We start from the raw sequence: 27,684 nt of genomic DNA, 5'->3' as shown, positions 1-27,684 counted from the left end.
AGATAAAAGTCATAATTATAAGAACAAATCTAAATTATAACATACTGGGTCATAATTATGAGATAAAAAGTCACAATTATAAGAAAAAAGCTCAAATTGATATACAAAGTAATAATTTTATTATAAAAAGTCATAATTGAGAAAAAGATAAATTATGAGATAAAAAGTCATAATTGAGAAAAATCTAAATTATGAGATAAATTAATAATTATGAGATAAATGAATTAAAGTGAGGAAAGGATCAAAATTATGACCGTAATAATTCTGAGATAAAACGTCATAATTGAGAAAAAGCATAATAATGATATAAAGTGTCATAATTATGAGATAAAAGGCATAAATGTGGGAAAAAGGTCAAAATTATGACATGCTAAGATATAATTATGAGATAAAAAGTCATAATTGAGAAAAGCCCAATTATTAGATAAAAAGCCAGAATTACTGAATAAGATAAAAAGTCATACAGTTAAGAAAAGTTAAAAATTATGAAATACTAAGTCACAATTATGAGATAAAAAGTCATAATGGAGAAATATCTAAATTATGAGATAAATTCATTAAAGTGAGGAAAATATCAAAATTATGACCGTAATAATTTTGAGATAAAACGTCATTATTGAGAAAAAGCATAATTATGATATAAAGTGTCAAAATTATGAGATAAAAGGCATAAATGTGGGAAAAAGGTCAAAATTATGACATGCCTAAGATATAATTATGAGATAAAAAGTCATAATTGAGAAAAGCCCAATTGTTAGAAGTTATAATTATAAAATAAAAAGTTATAAATGTAAGAAAAGTCAAAATTATGAAATGCTTAGAAAAATGTATGAGAAAAGTCATAATTGAGAAAAGCCAAATTATTAGATAAAAAGTCAGAATTACTGTATGAGATAGTCATAAATTTGAGAAAAGTTTCACAATTATGACATACTAAAATATAATTACAGGTATGAGATTTAAAAAAGTCAGTTATGACATATCAAGTCATAATTATGAGAAAAAAGTTTGTTTTTATGACATACTTGGATATATTTACATTTAATCTTTTAAAGGAGACTTCTAACCAATCAAAACCAATAAAAGAGCAATAAAATGACAAGTCTCGATTAGCCTAACACAAGACATGTAAAATATAAAAAAGTTCATGCATTAAAATTACTAACTGTAAATAAAAAAAACAAACCGAAATAAAAAATAAACATAAAAAGCAACATGTAAAAAGGTGATAAAAATGACAAAAGCACACAACTGCATGACTAAACATGTCAGTAGAATGAGTTGTAAAGTAATGTGCTGTCTGTGTCGGCGGCTCACGAGCGTCTGTCTGTCTCTCTGCTCTGCATTAATAACCTTACAGATGTAACGATGCCTCAGCATCTCTCTCTCTCTCTCTCTCTCTCTCTCTGTGCATGTTTGGCTGGATCTCTTCTCTTGTTCTAGCTGCCATTATTGTGACTCAGCTCACCACGCCGTATGTGCGTATCGCACCCGCTGCCGGCGACAGCCAACTAACAGGTCAGAACTTCCACCATCCACCTCGCTCTGTGTGAGTGTGTTAAAACCATGCCCATTTCCTGTTTCCTGGCCATGTCCAGATCATATTTCACTCCAAAATTTGAAAAAGGAAAGAAATTATATTATCATATTTATGATTTAATATTTATATTCATGTAATTTAATATTGTAAAATTTTTATGGTTGCATTTAGCACAAATTTTCATTACCGTAATGGGATTTAAAAATATATATATAATTGTATTTGCATAAAAATGTAGCATTTTAGTGAAATTGTTATTACAATAATGTGAAAATAATATTTAGTTTTTCAGTTGGTTTACATAGCATGGTAGTATTTGTTATGCTGCACTACATAAAAAAAAATCATGGTTTTAATGAGAGTAATTGTTGACAAGAAATTGACCTAAATAAATAAAAATGCTATAAAAAAAAATTAACTCAAAAATAAAATATCTGGATGCATTAGTAATTTTTTTTTAATTTTCTTGAAAATAAGCTCACAATAAAAATACAAATAAATAAATAAACAAACATATTGCTATTCGTAATGTTCTTATGCTAAATATATTTTTCACATTTCATTTAAATTTTTAGGGTGAAATATGATCTAGATTTTCCTGTTTTTTATGTTTTCATGTCTGTGTAAATTTCTTTTTTTTATGTAGTGCTATATGGCATATTTCAGTATTTCTTCCATGTGTATTAGTGTAACCCCTGACAGCTGTGTAAAGCAGCATTTGTTGATTCGTTTTAGTCCTGAATGGATGCAGGTTAAAAAAGGTAATTGAGGATTTTCAGGGTCACCGTCCGTGTGATGAGCTTCATTTGATCCCTGCTGTTTGTTTCCTGTAGAAGGTCACTTTCCATTAGCTGAATCTGTACGCTGAAATCACGCATTTACTGTGGAAAATAAACACCGGAGCAAGAGTCACTAAATTAGCTCCTTTTTATTCAGCACTGATGTCCGTCGAAGGAATCAATATGACCCCGACAAACCCGAAACTGAAGACCACACTGTTTGCAATGCATGACAACCACATCCCTCCAGAAAATTACATTTCAATATTTACTGTTTGTCGATCAGTCCCAGGTGACGCTCCCATCTGCCACTGTGAAATGCAGGATTTCACCTTTCAATCATTTCACTGTGGATGTTTAATGCTACAGTGATGTTTTCCGCAGACGAATGGTAAAGAGAAAATTGGCTTGTTTTTAATTAAACCTTATGTACACTCCCCCCTTCAGCTCATTACTGTATCATTGTGCATGATTGTGGACTCAGTGCGGCATTTACTTCTGTTCCTCTAAGTGTCTGTTTGTGAGTGAGACTGTGATGGTTTCACCTCTGGTCATCTGAAGTGAGTCTGTTTATACCGTATTCGTCCTCCTCCTCGACCCCACACTGCAGCCTGCGGCCCGTCTTCAAACACTCTCTCTCTTGCATCCATCCAGACTGCAGAATGCAAATGAGCAATATAACAATTACAAAAGCCTAGAGAGATGTACGGACTTATGCTAATAATTGTACTCCATTTCTGTTTTCGTTTTTGGTCCAGAGCTCTTGCGTTTTCATGATTTGCAGAATAAGGCAACAACATTTATATTTATTTTAAATTAACTTTTATTTAAAGTCAATATTTTTTCCATAGAGTGGTTTAATATGGAAGCTTATTTATGCCATATGAGAGAAAAATCATGCATTGGTAAATCATAATTATGAGGCAGAAGAGTCAAAATTGTGTCACAACAATTAAATCATGATTATGAGATAAAAGTTCTAATTTTGGTATGAGACGTAACATTTATGAGATAAAGTTGAAAGTATAAAGTCAAAATTAAGACATGCTAAGCAGTACTTGAAATAAAAAGTTGAAATTATGACAAAAATTCAAATCATAAGACGAAAACTCAATTCTGACAAAAATCATAATTATGAGATAAAAATTCAAATGGACTAATCGAAATTATGGCAATGAAAAGTTGAAAAATTTAGGCTTAAAGTCAAAATTAAGACATGCTAAGCAATACTTGAGATAAATTGTGACACAAAGTGGAAATTATGAGATATAAACTCAATTATAGCATAATTATAATTATGAGATAAAAATTTAAATTGAAATAAGTTGAAATTGAGATAAAAAGTTGATATTATTACATAATTATAAGATGAAATTATGACAAAGTGAAAATATAGAATTATGAGATAAAAAGTCATAATTATGAGATAAAGGGATAAGGTTGAAAATATGAGATATAAAGTCAGATTTATGACATACTAAGCTGAAATTGAGTTGAAATGGTGACAAAAAAGTGGATAATTCATAATTATTACATACAAAGTCAAAATTATGGCATAAAAAGTCAATTCTGAGTTAAAAGTCATAACTGTGAAAAAAAGTCAGAATTATGAGATAAAAGAGTTTGAATTATGACAAGTCAAAATTACAAGATAAAAAGTCATCAAAAAGATGAGAAATTTAAATTATGACAAAAATAGACATTATGACAATAAGTCATAATTATGAACAAAAAGTCATAATTTTTATGCCAGAGTATTTACCAAACGATAATTTTAGTTTTTCTCTTGTGACAGATAAGGGCTTCCATAGTTTTGTGAGTATCTGTTGGAAAACAGTTCTTTTGTTGGGAATCATCTGTGGCAAAACTGAAACTGGAGCCCAAACGCAGAACCTGCTAATCTGTCACCATAGTAAGAGCAGCCCATAGACTCGACTGATGGATGTTGTCAGGCCTGATTGAAGAAGTGTAGCCCGGCTCAAACTAGCGTCACGTTCACACTATTTTTCATCCTGTTCTCATTTAGTGCTGGGAATTGATATTTCATCGGGCTCATGTCGATATGCATCACATTATACAGTAAACAGGCAAAAGCACTCGCTCTGTTTCTCCCTGACCTCTCACATGCGCGCTATTCCTCCTCAGTGCTGCAACTAAAGCTGCTTTTAGTCCATTTAGATGACAAACAGAGGACAGTGATAGCACTCAGAAGTCGCTCTTTGTGACTTATAGTTTCATAGTTATTTTTTATTAAAGTATTAACTTTGTCTAGGTTATTTTCTTAAACTTGAAAAAGAAAATGGAGAAAAAAGCTGATTTAAGAAGTCCTAATTGTGACAAAGAAATTATAATTATGGCATAAATGGGCAAAAATATTTATATAAAAATATTTATATAAAATTATTATAAAAAAGTAAGTAACATTTCATCATTATGACTATTTATACAATAATTTGACGTTTTGACATAATTATAACTTTTTTGTAACAATTAGGACTTTTTATCACAGCCATATTTATCAAGAAATTTTAGAAAAAACTTTAACATTACAGTTGATTTACTGTTTTAACTCATAATTTCTACATTTATATATCATATTTAGACGTTTTATGTCATAATTGTGACTAAATAAATTGTAGCAATTAAATTAAAACGCTAAATATGGCATACAAAAATTGACCATTTGAAATAAAAAGTCAATCAACTTTTTTAATTCTTTCTTAATTTCTTAATTTTGGTCTAAATTTCCAAAATTGTTATTGAGAAATAGCTGAGATAAATAGAACAAAAGTGAATCATTGTGAAGTGACTTTTTGACACATACAAGTGTAAATATGTCATAAAAGTCAGAAAGTAAAAATTATGAGATAAAAAGTTGACACTGAAATAAAATGTCGAAATTATGACTTTTCCTTATGTGTTGTGTTTTCATCATGATCACAGTGGCTCTCATTACAGCCATGATTGTCTGGACTTCCTGTTCCAGGTGCTGCGACCCGGAAGCCTGATGCGGTGGAACCCGAGAAACAGACGGATCACACGGTGAAGATCGCTGGCGTCATCGCTGGCATCCTGCTCTTCGTCATCATCTTCCTCGGCGTGGTGCTGGTCATGAAGAAACGGTAAGAGAGCTTCACTTCTGTTCAACAATATTTAATCTGATTAACATGAAATTGTGTTTAATTCCTTTAAAGCTGAAGTGTGTCATTTGAGCACCACTGCACTCCCACCATCTGTCAGTCAAACAGATAGCCCCGCCCCCAAACTCACGTCATTGGCTGAGAATGTTCTGGAATCTTCACAGTGTTGACTCAAAGGGCCAATGATTTGCTAATAAAGGCTCTGAACATTAAGAAATGACAAAGTGGGAAAAATCATTTTCAATGAATAATTATGCTGTAAAAAGTCATCATAATGAGATACAAAGCCGAAATTATGACATGAATAGTCAAAAATAAGCAGTAATTGTTAATATGACAAAAAGTCAAATTTATAAGATTAAAGTCATAATTGTAGCATAAAAGTATCAATTATGAGATAAAATGTCATAATTGTGACAACGTTATTATTATAAGATACAAAGTTGAAATTGACAAAAATGTGATGTACTAAGCATAAAAAGTCATATTTATGAGTTGAAAATTAAAAAGTATAAGATTAAGTAACAATTTTGACAGTATAATTTATGAAATAAAGTAATGATTTTGACAAATGAGATAAAGGAAATCAAAATTGTCATGAAAAGTTGTAAATGAGATAAAAAGTTATAATTATGACAAAAAAATAGAAATTATGAGAGAAAATTTAATAATTAAGAGACAAAGTCATAATAGTTACAAAAGTATAAATTATTAAATAAAAAGTCAATTGTGACAAATTAGGTAAAAAAGTCAAAATTGTGTCATGAAAAGTCAAAAATATGAAACAAAAAGTCAATTGAGTCAAAAAGAAAATATGACATGAATCTGGAAATGTGAGAAAAGTCCAAATTTATATACTACGCTGGAAAAATGGTTGCAAACAATTTATTAAAGCTAAATAAAAAAAAAAAAAAGTAAAGTTAGTCACCTAAATTTGTAAATGTGTAAGTGTAAATTCAATTAATATATTTTCTTTCAGTGTAGTCAGTAATTGAAATAAAATATGACATTATGAGATAAAAAAATCATAACCGTGACTTTAAAACGTACATAAAGTGACATAATTATGAGACGAAAATTTGAAGTTAATTTATGCAGCCCCGTGTGTCAATCAAACAGGTAGCCCTGCCCTCAAGCTCACGTCATTGGTCGAGAATGTTTTGAAAGTGTAAAACTGCCATTGATTCACTTAAAGTGACTTTGAACATTAAAATACGAGAAAGTGTGTGAGCGTGGGATGAAATGACTCACTTCAGCTTCAGAAATCTCCCCGTGTCATGGTACATCCAGTGTGCGCATGAACACATGAAAGTCAAATGAATCTTTGCTGATTTTCTGTTCGCTTTTCAAACAGACCCTTTTGTCAGCTGAACACAGAATAATTGATTTGATCGCTCTGATAAGCACCATTACACGGTTTGTGGCACCAATACATGCTGCCTGATGAAATACTAATTTTATTCTCCCCGCGCTGCTCTCAAACAAACGGCTTCGCTTTAATGACCCGGCGATGGGAAATAGCACAAATATTTTCCAAGCTTATCTTGTGCAGAAAAAAAAGAAAAGAGTGAAAGAAAAGCAAGATAAGAGAGAAAAATTGATGAAAGGCACTTTTTTTTCAAAGAGAGGCCCAGGGCGCGAGTTTACATTAGATCCATCCTCAAACCCTTGTTCAAACAGCCCCACTCCAGTTCTGCTTTAGATTCAGAGCACGTTTTAGTGGTTTCAGATGTAAATTGAAGGCAGGGCCGAGTAAATATGTTTTTAATGAGAGTCATTACCTTCTCAGTATAAGGGTATTTGTCTCTATTGATTCTGCTGTTGAGCCTCAAAATGGCCAGACATATGAAGAGGGATGCCTTCATTTAGCTGACGAGGCGATTTCCGTCAGATGCGTCGCCCGGGTCGTTTTTAGCATAATGACCTTGGCATCGCATGTTAAATCTCAGCGTAATTTGATCAGATCCGTATCCACAGACTTCAGTAATTGAGTCAGGACTGAGTTCACTACAACTATTAAACTTAGAGCGCTAGAATTGCTTTCGCAGCTCGTGTTTGTCACAGCATTATAAACCTGAGCCCAAACTCACTACTTCTGCCTGTAACGAGAGCTAATCAGCCTGTTTCTAACCGCTCTCTGTCCTGTCCTCTCTCTCTCTCTTCACCCTGTACTAGACGAATGAAAATGAAGCTGTGAGAGATTGAAGTGCAGTCTCATTAATGAAACACGAGCTGAATGAATTAGTGTAAATTGCTCTTGCATAAATGATTGCATTCGATTAAACGCAAGCTTTTTGTGTGAGAAGGTTTGCACAGAATTACTTCTGTTTGCGTTTCATGAATGAGGTCTAGTATTGATCGATATTTGACAAAACATTGAAAAGGTCTAGAAAAATTCAGGGCCTCATTTAAAAAGCGCAAGATGAATGTTAAAATTATAAAATTCTTATGAAGTGCAGTCTCAAAATGCATTTGTGTTCATGCAAATATTTATGCATTCATTTCAGTGCAACTATTTGTGTAAGAATAGTTTAATCAGATTTATGTACTAAGTCAAAATTATGAGATAAAGTATGAATTATGAGATAAAATTATGACGCGAAAGTTGAAAATATGAGATAAAACGGCAAACTATGACATACTATGCAGAAAAATAATTGAGATAAAAGAAAAAAGTGAAAAAATACACGCATGTGTACAAACAACTAAATTAACAATTTACAAGATATTTACCATAACATATTTTCGTGTAACTTGATTGTTTAATTTGTTTTGTTTATTTAAGAATTGAATGGGATGTTTACATAAAAAATTAATATAAATGTTGCATTCAACACAAGCTGTATGAGTTTGGGTAAATCGTTTGTAAAGCAATTGTTATGCAAGTGAATGCATTATTCAAAATTATTATTATTATTTTTTTATTAACATTTTACAATTGACAAAAAACAATAACGAAAAACACACCAAAATGTTGAGGTGCAAAGAGATAAAAAAAAAAATTGTAAAAAAACAAGTATAATTCCATGTAAAAATCCAACATTTCTGCCACTGGCCCTTTTCAAGGTATCAATTATAATTCCTTATATCTTAAGAAAGGCTGGTGGCTGAAATGTTGGTTTTATAAATAAATAGGCTTAGGAATTTGAGTTATTAGAGTAATACATTTTTTTAATACCTCACAGCCTTATTTTCATTCGCACTGAATTAACTATGATGTCTGAGAACGCCCTTAATGAGATGTTAATGAGTGGCAGCCACACCCACACCCTAGGCTCCGCCCACAGCCCCGCCTCACATCACACACACACACAGAGGCAAGAACAGGCTCACAGTCACTGAAGTAACTCGTCACGTGTGTCACCATATCAGGTTTTTGTTCATTTTTCTATATTTTCAGACATTAATATTTTTACTTTTTCTTTCCTTCCATTTTCATTCCCCCTCCACCCTTTCCACCACTGCTTTTGCCCTTCCACCCCACTCGGCAGAAGATCCTATCACTCCTACACTTACTACCTGTAAGTAACCACTTTGTGAAAACTAGTTGCAGTGCTTTCTCTTCCAAGCCTCTTTTGATATTCCATGCATGATTCCAAACCCAGTGACTTCCTTCCTCCCTTCAAACTGCAGCCCGGCTGGACCCGAGTCCGCTATGTGCTTTTAATGATGAACGCTAAGACCAAACCAAACCCTGGCATTGCTAAACTCGGCTTTTTGAATCATTCATCACAGCGAATGCTGGAAATATGGTAATTCCTCTCTGGAGGAGGTTCTCTTTGCTGCTGCAGTTTGAAGGGGAGGATCTGATCCGATCTGATCACTGATGATGATGAAAAATTCCCTTAGAGCTTAAGAAACTGCATTATGGAGCTCTGAAGTGGAGTCTGATGGGCAAAGGGAATGCTGGGCCTTTTTCCATTGGAACAAACCGATCCCTCGGACGCACGAATGCAGGTGGATGTGGTTCCTGTGTTAGTGCATCGACCCACACATCAGCCCCGATTCATCGCTTTAGTTCCTTTCCTTCCATGTTTATCTCAGTTCTGTTCTGTTCAGTTCTGCATGAGTCTGTTAAGTGCATGGTAATCATCATCATCATGTGTTACACACACACACACACACACATATGATCTCATTAGAAAGAAGTTGGATTAAATGCTTCAAACATGTACAAATGTCATTAGATACAAAATATCAAATCAAGTGTCAATTATTGTTAATGCAAATGCAAGTGTTTTTTGGGTTTGACCTGATAAACATTAGATCCAGATTCTGTCATCGTTCATGTTTATAGATATTTGAGACACTTGATCTGATGAAGGACATTTATAATTCATATAGTTACATGTAACTTACATGTGGAATATTTGTATCACTTACAGTAAGGTCTCATTAGTTAACTTTACATTTCAATCTGTTACAGTATCTAAACAGATACATCTTTTGATTTAAATGATGTGCATTGAAAAAAAAGTTCTGTAAATTTTAACTCCAAAATTGTTAGTCTATTTCTAAAATAATAACTAAAAATGGCAAGTAACACATTGAAATAAACATGAATTTAAAATAGAAAAACTAATATGTTTTTTCTAGTAAAACTTCAATAATACTTTTACAGTAAATTAGTAAATCTTGAATTTAACAGGATAGTTAATTTTTAGATATGTTATTCTCGGATTAAAGACTTGTCTGAACATCTGAATCTGAATGTCATTCTTTAGATACAAAATATCAAAATCAAGTGACATTTATTTATAATGTCACTAAAATATAAGTTGATGCTCGTGCATCTTTATTTTTTTATACATGTACAACTTAAAAAAAATATATTTTACAGTGTATTAGTAATTGTTTAAATTAACTAAGATTAAAAAACAAAAACATTAATTGTTGGTTCTTGTTAATGTGAACAAATGGAACCTTACTGTAAAGTGTTTCCCACTCAGTGAAGTTTGTTGCACATGAATTAGTGTAGTTTATTTTTAGAGGACTCCGCTGACAAATATGAGATTTAATCTGGTCTGTACTCGTTGAGGGATTTCTTCAGGGCTTCAGACATGACATTCATGAAGGAATGTGTTTGTGTGGGGATTCAGAGCCTCAGTCAGGATTAGAATAAGAGCGGAGCAGATCTGGAGTCTGTTGATCAAATCCCTCGATATGGCAAAGATCTCCTGCATTTATAACTCTCACTATATTTGGACTCAGATACTGCAGCATATTCCTCTTCGACTGAACACTCACAGCACAGATCTGGATTTACATTATCATCCATCTGCTCTTGTGCAAAATCTGTCAGTTTACATTTACCATTATGCATTTTACAGACACTTTCAACAAAAGTGACATACCTAAAGAATAACAGTAAGGAAGCAACATATTTAGACAGGAAAAGTCTGTTTCAGATGCAATGCGAGGAAATCTGAGTTTTTGTCCTAAGCCAGAATAGGATTTTGAGTCATCCTAGTGAGTCTTTTGAATCAGTTCACACAAAAAAACATTAATTCACTGATTTATTCAACAAGATTGTTCATTATGATACTCAAAAACTATGTAAGTCTCTTAGATGAATCTTAATAAGATATAATAAGACTTGTTTCAGTCTTCTCTGTGAACAGATTCAGGAAACATTTGTGCAGATTACATATTCAAAAGAGAGTCACTGAATCATTAAAATTGATTCAGTAAAAAGCACCATTTGCAACTGAAATTAAACGTATGCATTATTAAAATGTTGTATTAAAATCGCATCTAAGAGACTTCAGTGTTGCTTAAGCATTATAATGAACGAATGATCATTCAGAATGCTTTGTTCACTTGAAAGATTTGTTTAAACGAACGAACAAAACACCACTGGTAAAAATCGTGCTGCTCTAAAATATAAGAGTTGTTAGATTTACTTTGAAACCATTTTCTCTCATACATTGCTAGTACATTTCACAAACAATACAAATACACCAGTAATATTGAATCAAACATGGAAGTTTGAGGTAGAAAAACTAAAATAGTTTTTCATGTTATGTGTACTTCAGTAATCAGTACAGTGTAGTAGTTAAATAAATCTCATGATTTTATCTGTGATCATTTCGTATCACTCAACAATTTCCCAGTTTAACATGGACAGATAAACTTGTAAGCAAGTAATAGTATTTCACCTTAAATTGAGTGTTTTAGAGTAGCACATAGCTCCTGCAGTCACATAAAGACTCAACAGAAAGCATTTTACCCAAAGACGAGAGAGAAAGTGAAGTAGAAAGTGCCTGCCGCTCGTCCCTCCCTCTCTCTCTCTCTCTCTCTCAGAGCTGCCCGTCTAATTCGCCGTTTGAGCGAGCGGGAGGCCTTAATTAAATCCTTCACCGAGGGCTCTCGCAGAACAAGAAACAAATTAATTGTAACAGGAGGATGCACATTTGTCTCAGCTGAGGACTCCTGCACTGCGGAGGAGAGAGGAAGCAGAGAGAGTCGTACGGCGGCGGAGAATCACTGGAGTCATTCTCTGATGCAGATAATAGAGTCACCGAGCAGGCAGTCTGTTTACTTTACATGGTAATGCAATCGGATGAGGCGGTACAGGAAAGTTTGGAAATGAGTCACTGACAGCAATCACACTCCGTAATTAAATTAGAGTCTAATTAACGTCTATTAACGGGTGCATGCGGCATTCCTGGGGATTCAGAGCCAGCAAATCCTCATAAAACCTCCCAGAGGAGATCGGATGAATCACTGGAGCTTATGAAGCATTAAACTCTCACACAAACCTGTGAACGAAGCAACCGGCACAAGCAGAAACTACTGCAGAACTCATCACCATTAGCTTACAGAGCTCTGGGTGACTGACAGTTGCTGTGTGGTTGCTAGGGTGGAGTCGAGGTGGTTGATTGGTCATTTAGGTGGAGTCGAGGTGGTTGATATGGTGTTTAGGTGGGGTTTCTAGGGGGTTTAAGTGTAATCTATATTGTTGGTAGGGAATTTAAGTGAAGTCTAGGTGGTTGCTAGGGTGTTTATGTGAACTGGGTGGTTGCTTGGGTATTTAGTTGGAGTTGAGGTGGTTATTAAGGTGATTGGGGTGTTTTGTTTACTTGCTAGGGTATTTAGGTGTGGTGTAATGGTTGTTAGGGTGTTAAGGTGTAGTTCAGATGGTTGCCAGGGAGTTTAAGTGAAGTCTAGAGTGGTTGCTAGGGTGTTTAGTTGGAGTTGAGGTGGTTGCTAAGGTGATTAAGGGGGTTTACGTTGTTATTAGGGAATTTAAGTGAAGTCTAGGTGGTTGCTAGGATGTTTATGTGAACTAGGTGGTTGCTAGGGTTTTTAGTTGGAGGTGAGGTGGTTGTTAAGGCGATTGGGGTGTTTTGTTTGCTTGCTAGGGTGTTTAAGTGTGGTGTAGGTGGTTGTTAGGGTGTTCAGGTGTAGTTTAGGTGGTTGCCAGGGAGTTTAAGTGAAGTCTAAAGTGGTTGCTAGGGTGTTTAGTTGAATTAGGTGGTTGCTAGGATGTTAAGGTGAACTAGGTGGTTGCTAGGGTGTTTAGTTGGAGTTGAGGTGGTTGCTAAGGTGATTAAGGGGGTTTATGTTGTTGTTAGGGTGTTTAGGTGAAGTCTAGGTGGTTGCTAGGGTGTTTAGGTGAATTAGGTGGTTGCTAGGATGTTTCGGTGAACTAGTTGGTTGCTAGGGTGTTTAGTTGGAGTTGAGGTGGTTGCTAAGGTGATTAAGGGGGTTTACGTTGTTATTGGGGAATTTAAGTGAAGTCTAGGTGGTTGCTAGGATGTTTATGTGAACTAGGTGGTTGCTAGGGTTTTTAGTTGGAGGTGAGGTGGTTGTTAAGGCGATTGGGGTGTTTTGTTTGCTTGCTAGGGTGTTTAAGTGGGGTGTAGGTGGTTGTTAGGGTGTTCAGGTGTACAACCCGAATTCCGGAAAAGTTGGGACGTTTTTTTAAATTTGAATAAAATGAAAACTAAAAGACTTTCAAATCACATGAGCCAATATTTTATTCACAATAGAACATTGATAACATAGCAAAAGTTTAAACTGAGAAAGTTTACAATTTTATGCACAAAATGAGCTCATTTCAATTTTGATTTCTGCTACAGGTCTCAAAATAGTTGGGACGGGGCATGTTTGCCATGGTGTAGCATCTCCTTTTCTTTTCAAAACAGTTTGAAGACGTCTGGGCATTGAGGCTATGAGTTGCTGGAGTTTTGCTGTTGGAATCTGGTCCCATTCTTGCCTTATATAGATTTCCAGCTGCTGAAGAGTTCTTGGTCGTCTTTGACGTATTTTTCGTTTAATGATGCGCCAAATGTTCTCTATAGGTGAAAGATCTGGACTGCAGGCAGGCCAGGTTAGCACCCGGACTCTTCTACGACGAAGCCATGCTGTTGTTATAGCTGCAGTATGTGGTTTTGCATTGTCCTGCTGAAATAAACAAGGCCTTCCCTGAAATAGACGTTGTTTGGAGGGAAGCATATGTTGCTCTAAAACCTTTATATACCTTTCAGCATTCACAGAGCCTTCCAAAACATGCAAGCTGCCCATACCGTATGCACTTATGCACCCCCATACCATCAGAGATGCTGGCTTTTGAACTGAACGCTGATAACATGCTGGAAGGTCTCCCTCCTCTTTAGCCCGGAGGACACGGCGTCCGTGATTTCCAACAAGAATGTCAAATTTGGACTCGTCTGACCATAAAACACTATTCCACTTTGAAATAGTCCATTTTAAATGAGCCTTGGCCCACAGGACACGACGGCGCTTCTGGACCATGTTCACATATGGCTTCCTTTTTGCATGATAGAGCTTTAGTTGGCATCTGCTGATGGCACGGCGGATTGTGTTTACCGACAGTGGTTTCTGAAAGTATTCCTGGGCCCATTTAGTAATGTCATTGACACAATCATGCCGATGAGTGATGCAGTGTCGTCTGAGAGCCCGAAGACCACGGGCATCCAATAAAGGTCTCCGGCCTTGTTCCTTACGCACAGAGATTTCTCCAGTTTCTCTGAATATTTTGATGATGTTATGCACTGTAGATGATGAGATTTGCAAAGCCTTTGCAATTTGACGTTGAGGAACATTGTTTTTAAAGTTTTCCACAATTTTTTTACGCAGTCTTTCACAGATTGGAGAGCCTCTGCCCATCTTTACTTCTGAGAGACTCTGCTTCTCTAAGACAAAGCTTTTATAGCTAATCATGTTACAGACCTGATATCAATTAACTTAATTAATCACTAGATGTTCTCCCAGCTGAATCTTTTCAAAACTGCTTGCTTTTTTAGCCATTTGTTGCCCCCGTGCCAACTTTTTTGAGACCTGTAGCAGGCATTCAATTTTAAATGAGCTAATTAAGTGGATAAAAGTGTAAAATTTCTCAGTTTAAACATTTGCTACGTTATCTATGTTCTATTGTGAATAAAATATTGGCTCATGTGATTTGAAATTCCTTTAGTTTTCATTTTATTAAAATTTAATAAACGTCCCAACTTTTCCGGAATTCGGGTTGTAGTTTAGGTGGTTGCCAGGGAGTTTAAGTGAAGTCTAAAGTGGTTGCTAGGGTGTTTAGGTGAATTAGGTAGTTGCTAGGGTGTTTAGTTGGAGTTGAGGTGGTTGCTAAGGTGATTAAGGGGGTTTATGTTGTTATTAGGTTGTTATTATTAATGGTTGTTATTATTGCTAATGTGATTAATTGGGGTTATGTGGGGTAATGTTTTTATTTTTTATTATTATATTAACTTGTTTATTATATATTTTTAGTTATTTACGTAGTTTAGAAGTTCTTTATAACTTAAAATTTTTTAATTATTATTAATTAATTTAACTGACCCAAATTGAATTTGAGTTAGTTTTTTTAATTATTGTACCATGAAAATCGTCCTCGAAACATTGCGTTATGAATCAGAGTGTTTGGAAATGGAAAGCGAGTGCATGTAGTAAACACAGTTGTTTTTCTGCCTCTATCTAAAGGCCAACAAACATTTATTCCATTTTTAGAAGCCTTGAAATATTTATTTGCAGCATGTTGGGGCTCAGGGTGAGTGGCGCGTGGTTCACAGAGATCTTGTATGTGGATGTTTTAGTGCAGAAGAGGTTACAGTGCTGGCTAATAGTTTAATGGATGTGATAATGCCATTAGTGTAGTTACACTCGCTCAGAGATGTTGTACTGGCCTTCAAGGGTCTTCTTATGATACTGATGCACGGGAAAACATCAGACAGTTCTCTTAGGGTCACTCACTTTAATGCATGAATACTGTAGGATTTGAGTTACTCTATAGCGCCTGTTGAATATTAATGCTGCACCATAATAAGTTAATATAAATGTTTCTGACAGATGCTTGTATTGCTGCATTCGGCTGATGAGCAGCAGATGTTTGAGCTTTACCTGCAACAGTTTAATTAAACTGTCAACACTTTACATCTTAATATTTCCCCTCGTCATATGATCCTTCATGCCTGAAGAGCATATTCACATAAACACACATCACATCATATTAAAATGACAAATCAAGCTTTTTGCTCCATCTTTATTAAGGGCAAACCCAGTACAACATTACAAATATTTAAAAAAAAATATCAATGTAAGTGCTGCCTTGATGTCTTTGTTTCCCTTAAGAAAGGAATCACGCTGTCTGATCTGATTATGGAGTTAAACTGTAAAAGCCAGATCAAGCTTTAATGCTTTAGGAATTGAAATCATACTATGAAGAAAACTTTTTCTGCTAGTTTTATTCTGCAATCAAAGCCTGCTGCTCCGAAATACTGCTTTGAGAAAGTTTGCATTATATTGCAGAGTAAATTCTATTCTACTTCATTTCTATGATGTTTACTATTTATTAAAATTATAATTAAATTGTATAATAATAATTGTTATTATTATATTTTTTATTCAATTTAATTTAAATATAAATGTGTAAAAACAATTATATAAAGCATGAAATAAATAAATGAATAAATAAATGAAATAGCATAGAATTTACACAAAGCCTGCCATTTGGGACAATTTGCATTATTTATAAGCATATAGAACTATTATAAAATAATGAAAATAATTAATAATATACAATTAGAATAAATAAATAAAAATATTAATTCTACATATAAATAAAAAAAATAATAAGCATATAGAAATTAGTTGTAATACACTATTCCTGCCAATAGAATTTAAGGCCTTCCACTCTGTACTGCTGTTTTGCATTATCTCTATGTTTTAGTAAGTATATAGAAATATATAAAATTGAATTAATATAATAAAATACTAATATATAACAGGAATTTATAATAATTAATAAAACAATAATCATTCTAATTATAAATATAAATATAATAAATAATAAGCATATAATAATGAATTAGAATATGATTATGCGCTTCATGAAGCCCCACCCCAGCCTGGCGTCGTTTCAGTATGCAACACCACAGCTGCTCCTTTAAGAGCAGAGGATGCTGGGACGTCAGTGTCTGTGAGTGAACATGTGCAGGTGACCTCTGTATCTGCAGGAAGTGTGTTTGATGGCACGCTGAAAGCTCATGTCAGGCTTCAATGCTCATCTCAATATGCCGCTCAAATCATCAGTCATACATACTAATAGAAACCTCACGCTACTGTGAGCTTAAACGCCTCAAACAAAGAGCAGCTCTTAATAGGAACGATTTAATAGAGACTCACTTATAGTTGGACTGATGGAATCAACCGTCATAGATACCTGTATGATACAATATATCATATACATCTACATCAGCATGCTGTAAAATAGTTTTAACACTGTCCCGATGTAAGTGTGAGTGATGGTTGCATATGCAAACTCATGTCATGATGATAGTGTGTAAGGCGCGGTTGCTAGGGTGTAGCTGTGTGGTTGTTAAGATATTCTGATGGTTGCTAGAGTATACGAAGTGGAGTCAGAGGTTGTTCTGATAGTAGTATTAGGATGTTGTTATTGGGTTTTTAAAGTTTTCTGGTGGTTCAGGTAGTTGCTAGGGTGTTGCTAATGTTTTTGGTTGTTATTATGTTGTTCAGGTGGTTGCTAGGGTATTAGTATGTGGTTGATAATGAGTTTTGGTAGTGGCTAAGTGTTTTGGAGGTTGCTAGGGTGTTGCTATGCAGTTCCTAAAGTGTTATTGTGGTTTTTATGGTGACAGGTGGTTGCTAGGGTGTTGCTATGTGGTTGTTAAAGTGTTTGGTGGTTGTTAGGGTGTTCAGTTGGTTGCTATGTTGTTGTTGTAAGGAGTTCTTGTGGTTGCTTAAAGTGTTCTGGTGGTTGCCAGGGTGTTTAAATTAGGGATGTGCACGGATAGTCGAACATTCGAATATTCGTTCTGCTCTAATTATTCGATAAATAAAAATGATATTCGAATTTCCCAAAAAAAAGAAAAAAAAAAGTTCACAATAAAACCTAATTTGGTCACTTTCTGTGATTCTCCACGGCATATTTGAAGGTGTATGCAAGCAAAAAATAATTAATGAATGATTAAGGGGCCATTCACATATCGCGCCTAATAAGGCGTGGAAAAGGCTATGCGCTCCGCTTTCTCCTTCTTTCCAAAGCGCTCGGGCAGAAGCGCTCCTGAGGCGACGTGTTCTCTCCATGAAGACGCGGAAATTTCAGCAAAGCATAAATGGATTTGCAGCACAAAAAAAATCACTTTCAGTAGCTCTGCTACTAAATTTATTTCAAAATGGCAATCCATATACAGCTATGATCAGCTGTTCCTTCATCTTGGCTGAGCTTTCAACGTTGTTACAGGAAAGGATGAAGTTGAATGTTTAGTTCTTGTCACATGACCCGCGGTTTGCTTGCGGCATTCTGAAAGTTGAGATGTTTTTAACACGATGCTGTGCGGACGCGCCTGGAAATAACGGGACCGCGTCGCACCGCGTGCGCATCGCGACCGCGTCGCTTCCATTATGAGCGCGCATACCGCTCGCCTACATTGGAAATAACGAACTTGAGCATACAAAAGACGCGATATGTGAACGCCCCCCTAAGAGCTGCGGTCTTCTACAGTACTTCAAATATGCCGTGGAGAATCACAGAAAGTGATCCAAGAACATTGTTGCAGCATCTCTCAAGCAACGAATAAACACAGCTAACTTGGAGAATGCAGTGAAAACTCCTCTTCTCGCGTCTGCCTTAGACCCTCGGTACAAACATCTCAGGTTTCTCGATGAAAACATGAGAGAAGTAAGAAAAACAAAAAACTTTTTTGAACATTATCGGATCATTTCCCTTGATGCGAGTGTTGCGGATGCAGCCGCCGTCACCAACGATGAAGAAGATGCAATGCCCACTCGTCGGAAAAGGCTGAGCCAGTTCCCCAGCGATGATTACAGAGTCCAGCCGAGACGAGTGGGAACAGTTCTTGCTGGAGCCATGTATTCCACCAGATGAGGATCCCATTCAGTGGTGAAACGAAAACACGAAGCGCTTCACAAAACGTATTCGCTTAGCACACCGTTATTTGTGAGTCCCACCAACGTCTGTGCCATCAGAGCGTGTTTTCTCCGCGGCCGGCCTTATTGTTAACAGACTAAGGAGCCGACTTTCCTCCGATCATGTTTACATGCCCATATTTCTTAACAAGAACATTTGAAACAATAGAAAAAAAGCAAAAAAGATTTGCTGACAGTTTAAAAGTTAAGTGTAAGCTACATTCTGTACAATAGCCCAATTGCTGCAGGCTGCTTTACGTTTTTTCTTTGTTCACTTTTTTTTTTTTTTGCTTTTAATCTGTACTTTTGTTTGTTTGCACGCATTGTTAAAGGTTTTCAGCTACAAAACTCGATGTGTAATGTTCAAGCTTATTGTAAGCTTGTTTAAAATGACGAAAACAAATGTTGCTGAAAAATAACGTCTGACTCATTAAACTTAATTTAAATAAACGAATATTCGAATATTCGTTTTTTGTGAGCTCAAATATTCGAATGTGATATTTGTGGAAAACGCCCATCCCTAGTTTAAATTCGGTTCCAAAAGTGATCTTATTGTTGTTATGGTGTCATGTGGTTGCTATGGTGTTGCTATGTAATTTCTAAAGTGTTGCTAGAGCTTTGGATAGTTTTAGGGTGTTGCTGTGTAGCCAAGTGGTTCTAGTTATTGCTGAAGTGTTGCTAGGTGGTTTCTAGAGTGTTGGGGTGGTTGCTAGGTGCTTGCCAAACGTTGATTCGAGAAATCATTTCTACTGTATTTGTATGGTTTAGTATGGACTGCAAGGATGTTTTGAGGTTTCAGATCCTTCTAAAATCATCCAACCAGACCATACTCAGACTGTTTTAACATCCCTCCCCCCGCCCCAGCTTTAATTAAGGGTGTCTGGTCTTAAGGTGGCTTTATGCTGAACAATGATGACTAGCGAAGATCTCACTCCAGTAATAAACAGCATTACAGTCTGAAAGTCAAATGAAAATACTTGATAATTCAAGTCAGAACATTTCCTATTTCACTTCTTCTCTAATTTTACTTAGCTTGTTATTTTAACCCAGCATCTTAAAACTGAACTGGGTAAGAATTGCATGGGGAGTGCTCGAATGCAGAGACGGTAAAATTGAGCAAATAAAATCAGTGCAATTTTCCCCACTAAACGTCTTCAGCTGTTGCTGACATATCCGACCGAGCATTCTGTAGAATTAGAGCGTTGTTCTCCGCATTAGTGGAGCCAACGCTGCGTATCACCCAGAGGTGAGTGTCAGCGAAACACCCAGATTTATATCCGTAAACGAGGAACAGAGTGGCTTTTCTCTGTTATGTGGCGTTGGTTGGAACTGAGTGCTTCGCTCAAGCGTATATCTGCCGCATGGCTCTCCAGGGGCCCGGGGCCATCGCCGTGGCACGACGGGGGCTTTTATTTATGTATAACACAGAGAAACTTACTTGTGTTTAAAAGATCCTTTTTTCGAGGTCTATCAGCGCAGACTCTCTCTATCTACAGGGGATCAGGTTAGACTTCAAATGGATGTGTTTACGCCCGGAAAAATGGAAAGGAAAGAGAGAGAAAATGTCTCTGGTTACGTTTGAAAAAAATAAAGAGAGAAAACTGAAATGGAAAGGTCTGAGAATTGAGTCTGCAGGGACAGTGACTAAAGTAGCCCAGCGGTGTTAGATATGCATGAGCGCTGAATCATCGCCGCACGTCGACTGAAAGCGCAGCGGAAAGGTGCTTGTGTACTTTGCGTTGTCCTTCCTTCTGTCCTAAGATGGCTGGAGGCCATTTGAAAAGAATAAAGACAGATTATCTTGTAAAACTTTATTTTTATAAACCTCAACTAAACTGAAGCTTCAACGTCTCGGTGTAAAACTGAACCTCGTGGAGTTCATTGAAACGATTTGAACATGTCTGGGTCATTTGAATGAAGGAATGAAGCCTTGTTCTGATCGTTTAACCCGAGAGGTTTTTCTTTTTCTTGAAAATGCTAGTTAATTTTATCGCATTGGACTAAAACTTTTTTAGTTTTGGGGGATTTTTCCCCACCTTGTTACACTTGTGGTGTTCCCAGTCAAATTGGCCTACGAAAAAATTACTTATACATTTTTCCTAATGCTGTACTATATTACCAAATATTGGTTTTAATCTTTTTAATCAACTTGTTTTCTTTCAATTAAAAGCTGGTTTTGTATTTATTTTTCTTTATTAATCATATGCCTAATTGATCTGAGCTCATGCAACTAGATTTTTAAGCCAAAATTATCCACAAATATAGATTTTTTTTTATGCTCAAATCAATGAGCGTACGATCAGTAAGTTCCAAAAAGAAATACAAAACCTGTGCTAATAACAAAAAACATTAACAAAAAGATGAACATTTTATGATAATATAGCATAATGAGCGATTTACAAGCAATAAAAAAAAATATTGTTTCGTTTTCGACTGGGAACACCAAATTAGGTAAAGTGTTCTTATTTTCCTGATAATGAATCTCTCATCTGAAGCGATGCGTTTCCTCTTGGCTGGTGCTGTGCTCAGCATCTACTTCCTGTGTCAGGATTGATAGCGGCGTCTCTGTAGCTGCTGCTGACAATCTGTCGTTTGTCATATTCTCGTGCCCGGCAGCAGGAACCTTTTGTTTCATTTCGTTCAGAATTTCCATCTGAGTGAACATGAGGAGAGACGCCGTCAACAGCGATTAGACAATCCGTTTCTGCTGTATTTACACGATTGTGTGAGACTGAACTGAAACAACCAGTCTAAGGAGGTTCTGAGGTTTCAAATCTCTCTAAAATCATTCAACCAGACCAGCTTTAGACTGGTCTTCTTGCTTCTCCTGCATGCGCTGGTGTATTGATTGAATTCTGGATCTTCGTCAAATACAGAATTCAAATCCACTTTCCTGAGGGGCGTTTACATATGCAACACTCATGCCATTATTATAGGCTGTTGCTATGTGGTTGCTACAGTGTTCTGATGGTTGCTAGAGTGTTGGGGAGGCTGCTAGGGTGTTGCTGTGTGGTTGCTACAGTGTTCTGGTGGTTGCTAGGGTGTTTCTATTTGTTGTTTAGGTGTTCTGGTGGTTGCTAAAGTGCTTTGGTGGTTACTAGGGTGTTGCTATATGGTTGATAACGTTTTTAGGTGGTTGTTAGGGTGTTGCTATGTGGTTGTTAAGGTGTTCTGTAGTTGCTAGAGTGTTTTGGGTGGTTGCTAAAGTGTTCTGTGGTTGTTAGGCTGTTGCTATGTAGTTGCTAAAATGTTCTGATGGTTGCTAGAGTGTTTGGGTGGTTACTAGGGTGTCACTGCGTAGTTGCTACAGTGTTCTGTGGTTGCTAGGGTGTTGCTATGTGGTTGATTATGTTTTTGGGTGGTTGCTAGGCTGTTGCTATATGGTTGTTAAGGTATTCTGTAATTGCTAGAGTGTTTGGGTGGTTGCTAGGATGTTCGGGTGGTTACTAGGGAGTCACTGTGTAGTTGCTACAGTGTTCTGTGGTTGCTATGTGGTTGGTAACGTTTTTGGGTGGTTGCTAGGGTGTTGCTATATGGGTGTTAAGGTGTTCTGTAGTTGCTGGAGTGCTTGGGTGGTTTTTAGGTGTTTTAGGTGCTGAGGTGTTCTGTGGTTGCTAGGATGTTGATATGTGGTTGCTAGTGTGTTCTGGTAGTTGCTAGAGCATTTGCGTGGTTGCTAGGGTGTTGCTATGTGGTTGCTAAACAGTGAAACTGTTTCTACTGTATTTAGACGATTCAGAGAAACTGTACTGAAATGAATTACAGCTTAAACCAGTCTACGCTGGTTCTGAGGATCCAGATCCTTCTAACACCGTCCAACCAGACCAGCCTTAGACTGGTTTTCTTGCCTTTCCTGCATGATTTGGAGTCTGCATCTTTGTGCAGAAAATGTTTGGGTCATTTATTGAGCGCGCTCAGTAACACAATTCCATTTCTTTCCCATTTCTTCTCAGCTCGCTCTTAGTTTTATAGTAAGTCTGACATTTGCAAGGAAATAGGCTGTTCACTCCGTTGCCAAATTCCCTGTCGGCGTTTGGGAGGCATTTCAATCACCTTCCCTCCCAGGTGCACAAACGACAGCGACAGTCTGAACGTCTCAGGCTTTGTCAGGTTTTAGCGCTGAGACGCCCATGAAATAACCAGACGATGCATCCACAACACCCCATTCCTTTAAATCCTGCTTTGTAATGGAAAATATGACAATTTTGATACGCAGAACAGTTGTAGCTCCAGTAATCCCATGTTACCAAGTGTCTGACAAAATGCAGACACAATAGCACAATACCGATCACATGTGAAAGTAGAAACCCACGGGTGAAGAGTTTGTCAGCAGCGAAGCAAAAATAGAAACCAGCAAAAATAGAAACCATAATGAATATATTAGTAGCGTTTGGATCATAAACAGATTCTCTGACAGTCTCCAAACTATATATCAGGATCACTGTGTGATATATTAGTAGTATTTAAAGCAACAGTGCTACACTGTAAAAACTGTTAACCTGCAGTTGTTAGCTGTGTCTACCTCATTTAATGAAGGTTGGTTCAGTGATATTAAATACTATTTTGGACTTAAATGAAATTGGTTCATTTAGTTTGGAACCTGTTTTGGCATGAAATTAAAAAAAAAAAGATAATTGCAACTTCTTATCTCACAGTCCAGGCTTTTTTCTTCTTCTTCTTAAAATTACAGTATATTAATTTTGAATTGCGAGATCTAAACAGAATAATTTTTTGCAATTCTTACTTTTTTATCTTATTAAAAAAACCTAGTCTGTATTCAGCAGAAATGCACTAGCTCTTTAGTTTAGAATATGCATCCACAAACCACTGCTGTTTGTTATCTTATATTTATTTAAATCAGTTTATAAATATGAACCAATATGAGATATGAGTGTGTAATGGGACTAGTATAAACTACTGTACAGACGCTCCCACAATAGACCTTTAAACTCACGCATTACAGATTACACTTTAGATGACAACATCATTAAGTTTCACATGTGGCAGACGATCTGAAGCAAACAGTTAAGTGATTAGCTTCCCGTTGGGCAGAAATGTTGAGCGGCAGCAGGGAGCCGCTGCCATATGCAACGCAACTAAATCAAGAAGATGGATTGGGAGGCATCCGCGGCGGGAAGCTTCGTTAGCTCAGGGCCGCCCGTTAACACGGGATCAACGCTCACCTGCTGCTTCAGATCAATGCGAGGATCCAGAGAAACACAAATACATTAGTTTTAGACCCTTTGTTGATGAGTTTATGAGAGACTTTCACCCTCCGCTCATCATCAGCATAATTACAGGACACTGCAGTGATTAGCATTCATGGACATAGATGAAAATCTACATTTGTTTCCTGCACTTTTTCATTGGACAAGTGTGTTCTCAGAGGGGAATTTGGATTTAAAAGAAAAGTTTTGCTTTTGGATATATACTATTTAGACATGATCAAAGACCATTTTTGTCCAAGTTGAGATTTTTTTATATATATTATTATATCCTTATATTTTCCTTCTGAAAATATATATATATTTTTTTACATATGAGCTATTTTACAGATACGTTGAGATATGTTTGATTAAACTTTCAATATTTTGTTGTTTTTGAACAAACCAGCCAGAATGCATTAAAATAAAATTTTATAAAAAGCTTGAAAAAAAAATGTCACTTAAAAATAAATGACGCTCAACTAAATTACACTAAATGTTTATTGCATCTTATTCTACTGACATGTGCCAGTTTACTTCTATTACATAGTTTTTAACATATATATGCATTTATTTTTAAGTGACTTTCTTTCTTTCATGAACTATGGGCAATATAATATAATATAATATGATATAGTTTATTTGGGTCTTAAAAGGTCTAGAAATGTCTTTCAAATTATGTTATTAAATGTTACATACCCTGCCAAAAATAATGTCTTCCTTAGTATTTTCTTCCACTACAAATATCTAAACATCCTTAAATCAAAATACATTTATCTGAGGTGGAAAATGAAAATAATGAAATCTTGTTTTCTGAGAAATTCAACAGTTATTGTTTAAAACAAGAACAAATATCTGTTAATGGGAAATTAAAACTTGTTTTCCCTGTGAATTAAATACATTTTTCTGAGCTTTCTGAGACATTTGTTCTTGTTTTAATCATTAACTCATTGTAATTAATTATTTAGAAAATGAGAATTCTAAATTTTCACTAGAAAAAAAAACACAAAATAAAATAATGTAACATTTTGTTAAAGTTATTTCAAAATTCTACTGGTTTGGAGCAGTGCATTCCTTTTTTTAAAATGTTTAATATTTTCAATTAAAAAGTAGTGCTGAAAAGCTTTAGAAGACATTTACACTTAGAGGCCACACTGAAGTATTGTGTTCCATTCAATTTACTCTTTAAATGTTCTTTACTTGGTTGCTTTGCAGAAACCCTGTAGATCAAACTGGCATTATATTTGACATTCTGAAAAGATGGCTACGCCCCTGCTAGCATCATTGAGCGGCGGGACTCTGTTGTTTGCGTTGCTTTGTCTTGGCGCTGCGGTCTTTAACCCGAGTGTGTCGCTGGAGTCGTTAGCGTTTAGCGAGTGCGAATGTATCTGAACCCACTGGATATGAGGAAACGAGCTGGCTCTGTAATTGCTGTGCTAGTGTCATGTTCCAGGGCTTTCTGTAGAGACTCTAATTTGTTTTTAAGTGCAGTGTGAGAATGTCAGCCTCAAGACAAATCTTTGCTGATACGAGCGTCTGAAATGTATGCCAATTTAGATGATGACAAGGCGCAGTAAATCCGAAAGCCGTTGTTTACACGGCGTCACACCAGAGATTTAGTCTCCCGATCTCTGCACTTTGAAGTGTTATTACCTCAGAAATCCCGTTGTAGTAAATCAGATCAGAATAATTGGGAATACAAATTAGCATAGAGTTGGAGTTTGAAGGAACAGGCATATCCCTTCTTAGCATACAGGCAGATTCTGTTTGGATATACAACCCGAATTCCGGAAAAGTTGGGACGTTTTTTAAATTTTAATAAAATGAAAACTAAAGGAATTTCAAATCACATGAGCCAATATTTTATTCACAATAGAACATAGATAACGTAGCAAATGTTTAAACTGAGAAATTTTACACTTTTATCCACTTAATTAGCTCATTTAAAATTGAATGCCTGCTACAGGTCTCAAAAAAGTTGGCACGGGGGCAACAAATGGCTAAAAAAGCAAGCAGTTTTGAAAAGATTCAGCTGGGAGAACATCTAGTGATTATTTAAGTTAATTGATATCAGGTCTGTAACATGATTAGCTATAAAAGCTTTGTCTTAGAGAAGCAGAGTCTCTCAGAAGTAAAGATGGGCAGAGGCTCTCCAATCTGTGAAAGACTGCGTAAAAAAATTGTGGAAAACTTTAAAAACAATGTTCCTCAACGTCAAATTGCAAAGGCTTTGCAAATCTCATCATCTACAGTGCATAACATCATCAAAAGATTCAGAGAAACTGGAGAAATCTCTGTGCGTAAGGGACAAGGCCGGAGACCTTTATTGGATGCCCGTGGTCTTCGGGCTCTCAGACGACACTGCATCACTCATCGGCATGATTGTGTCAATGACATTACTAAATGGGCCCAGGAATACTTTCAGAAACCACTGTCGGTAAACACAATCCGCCGTGCCATCAGCAGATGCCAACTAAAGCTCTATCATGCAAAAAGGAAGCCATATGTGAACATGGTCCAGAAGCGCCGTCGTGTCCTGTGGGCCAAGGCTCATTTAAAATGGACTATTTCAAAGTGGAATAGTGTTTTATGGTCAGACGAGTCCAAATTTGACATTCTTGTTGGAAATCACGGATGCCGTGTCCTCCGGGCTAAAGAGGAGGGAGACCTTCCAGCATGTTATCAGCGTTCAGTTCAAAAGCCAGCATCTCTGATGGTATGGGGGTGCATAAGTGCATACGGTATGGGCAGCTTGCATGTTTTGGAAGGCTCTGTGAATGCTGAAAGGTATATAAAGGTTTTAGAGCAACATATGCTTCCCTCCAAACAACGTCTATTTCAGGGAAGGCCTTGTTTATTTCAGCAGGACAATGCAAAACCACATACTGCAGCTATAACAACAGCATGGCTTCGTCGTAGAAGAGTCCGGGTGCTAACCTGGCCTGCCTGCAGTCCAGATCTTTCACCTATAGAGAACATTTGGCGCATCATTAAACGAAAAATATGTCAAAGACGACCACGAACTCTTCAGCAGCTGGAAATCTATATAAGGCAAGAAAGGGACCAAATTCCAACAGCAAAACTCCAGCAACTCATAGCCTCAATGCCCAGACGTCTTCAAACTGTTTTGAAAAGAAAAGGAGATGCTACACCATGGTAAACATGCCCCGTCCCAACTATTTTGAGACCTGTAGCAGAAATGAAAATTGAAATGAGCTCATTTTGTGCATAAAATTGTAAACTTTCTCAGTTTAAACATTTGCTATGTTATCTATGTTCTATTGTGAATAAAATATTGGCTCATGTGATTTGAAAGTCTTTTAGTTTTCATTTTATTAAAATTTAAAAAACGTCCCAACTTTTCCGGAATTCGGGTTGTACTATAGAGAAAAAATACAATGTGTTTTTGTGCCATTAAAGTATTCTTGTCCATTTCATTATTGAATACTAAAAATATATCATAATATATACTACATTCACACACATGATGTATATATATATTACCCAAGAGTCAGTGTCTGTGGAGGGATTTTGCAGTGATTCTTTCTGCTTTTAAATAGATACACCAGTAGGTGGCGCCAAGTGACTCTCTTTAAAAA

At 36.1% G+C, this 27,684-nt stretch overlaps 1 protein-coding gene across 10 annotated transcripts in view; it reads left to right on the top strand.

Annotated features, from left to right (window-relative positions):
- LOC132116459 (receptor-type tyrosine-protein phosphatase mu-like) overlaps positions 1-27,684 on the top strand; it is a 214,041-nt gene that overhangs the window by 127,901 nt on the left and 58,456 nt on the right. For 3 of the 10 annotated variants that reach the window (XM_059525288.1, XM_059525287.1, XM_059525293.1), the window contains exons 14-16: positions 1,444-1,518; positions 5,306-5,441; positions 8,951-8,980. In XM_059525288.1, coding sequence (XP_059381271.1) covers positions 1,444-1,518; positions 5,306-5,441; positions 8,951-8,980 — 241 coding nt within the window. The remainder of the gene's footprint in view (positions 1-1,443; positions 1,519-5,305; positions 5,442-8,950; positions 8,981-27,684) is intronic. The other 7 variants (XM_059525295.1, XM_059525294.1, XM_059525297.1 and 4 more) reach the window with 3 other exon arrangements.

This window comes from Carassius carassius, chromosome 35, assembly GCF_963082965.1.
Source record: "Carassius carassius chromosome 35, fCarCar2.1, whole genome shotgun sequence".
Taxonomy (NCBI): domain Eukaryota; kingdom Metazoa; phylum Chordata; class Actinopteri; order Cypriniformes; family Cyprinidae; genus Carassius; species Carassius carassius.
The sequence above is the reverse complement of the archived record's forward strand: the minus strand, read 5'-3'. Positions and strand labels throughout refer to the sequence as shown.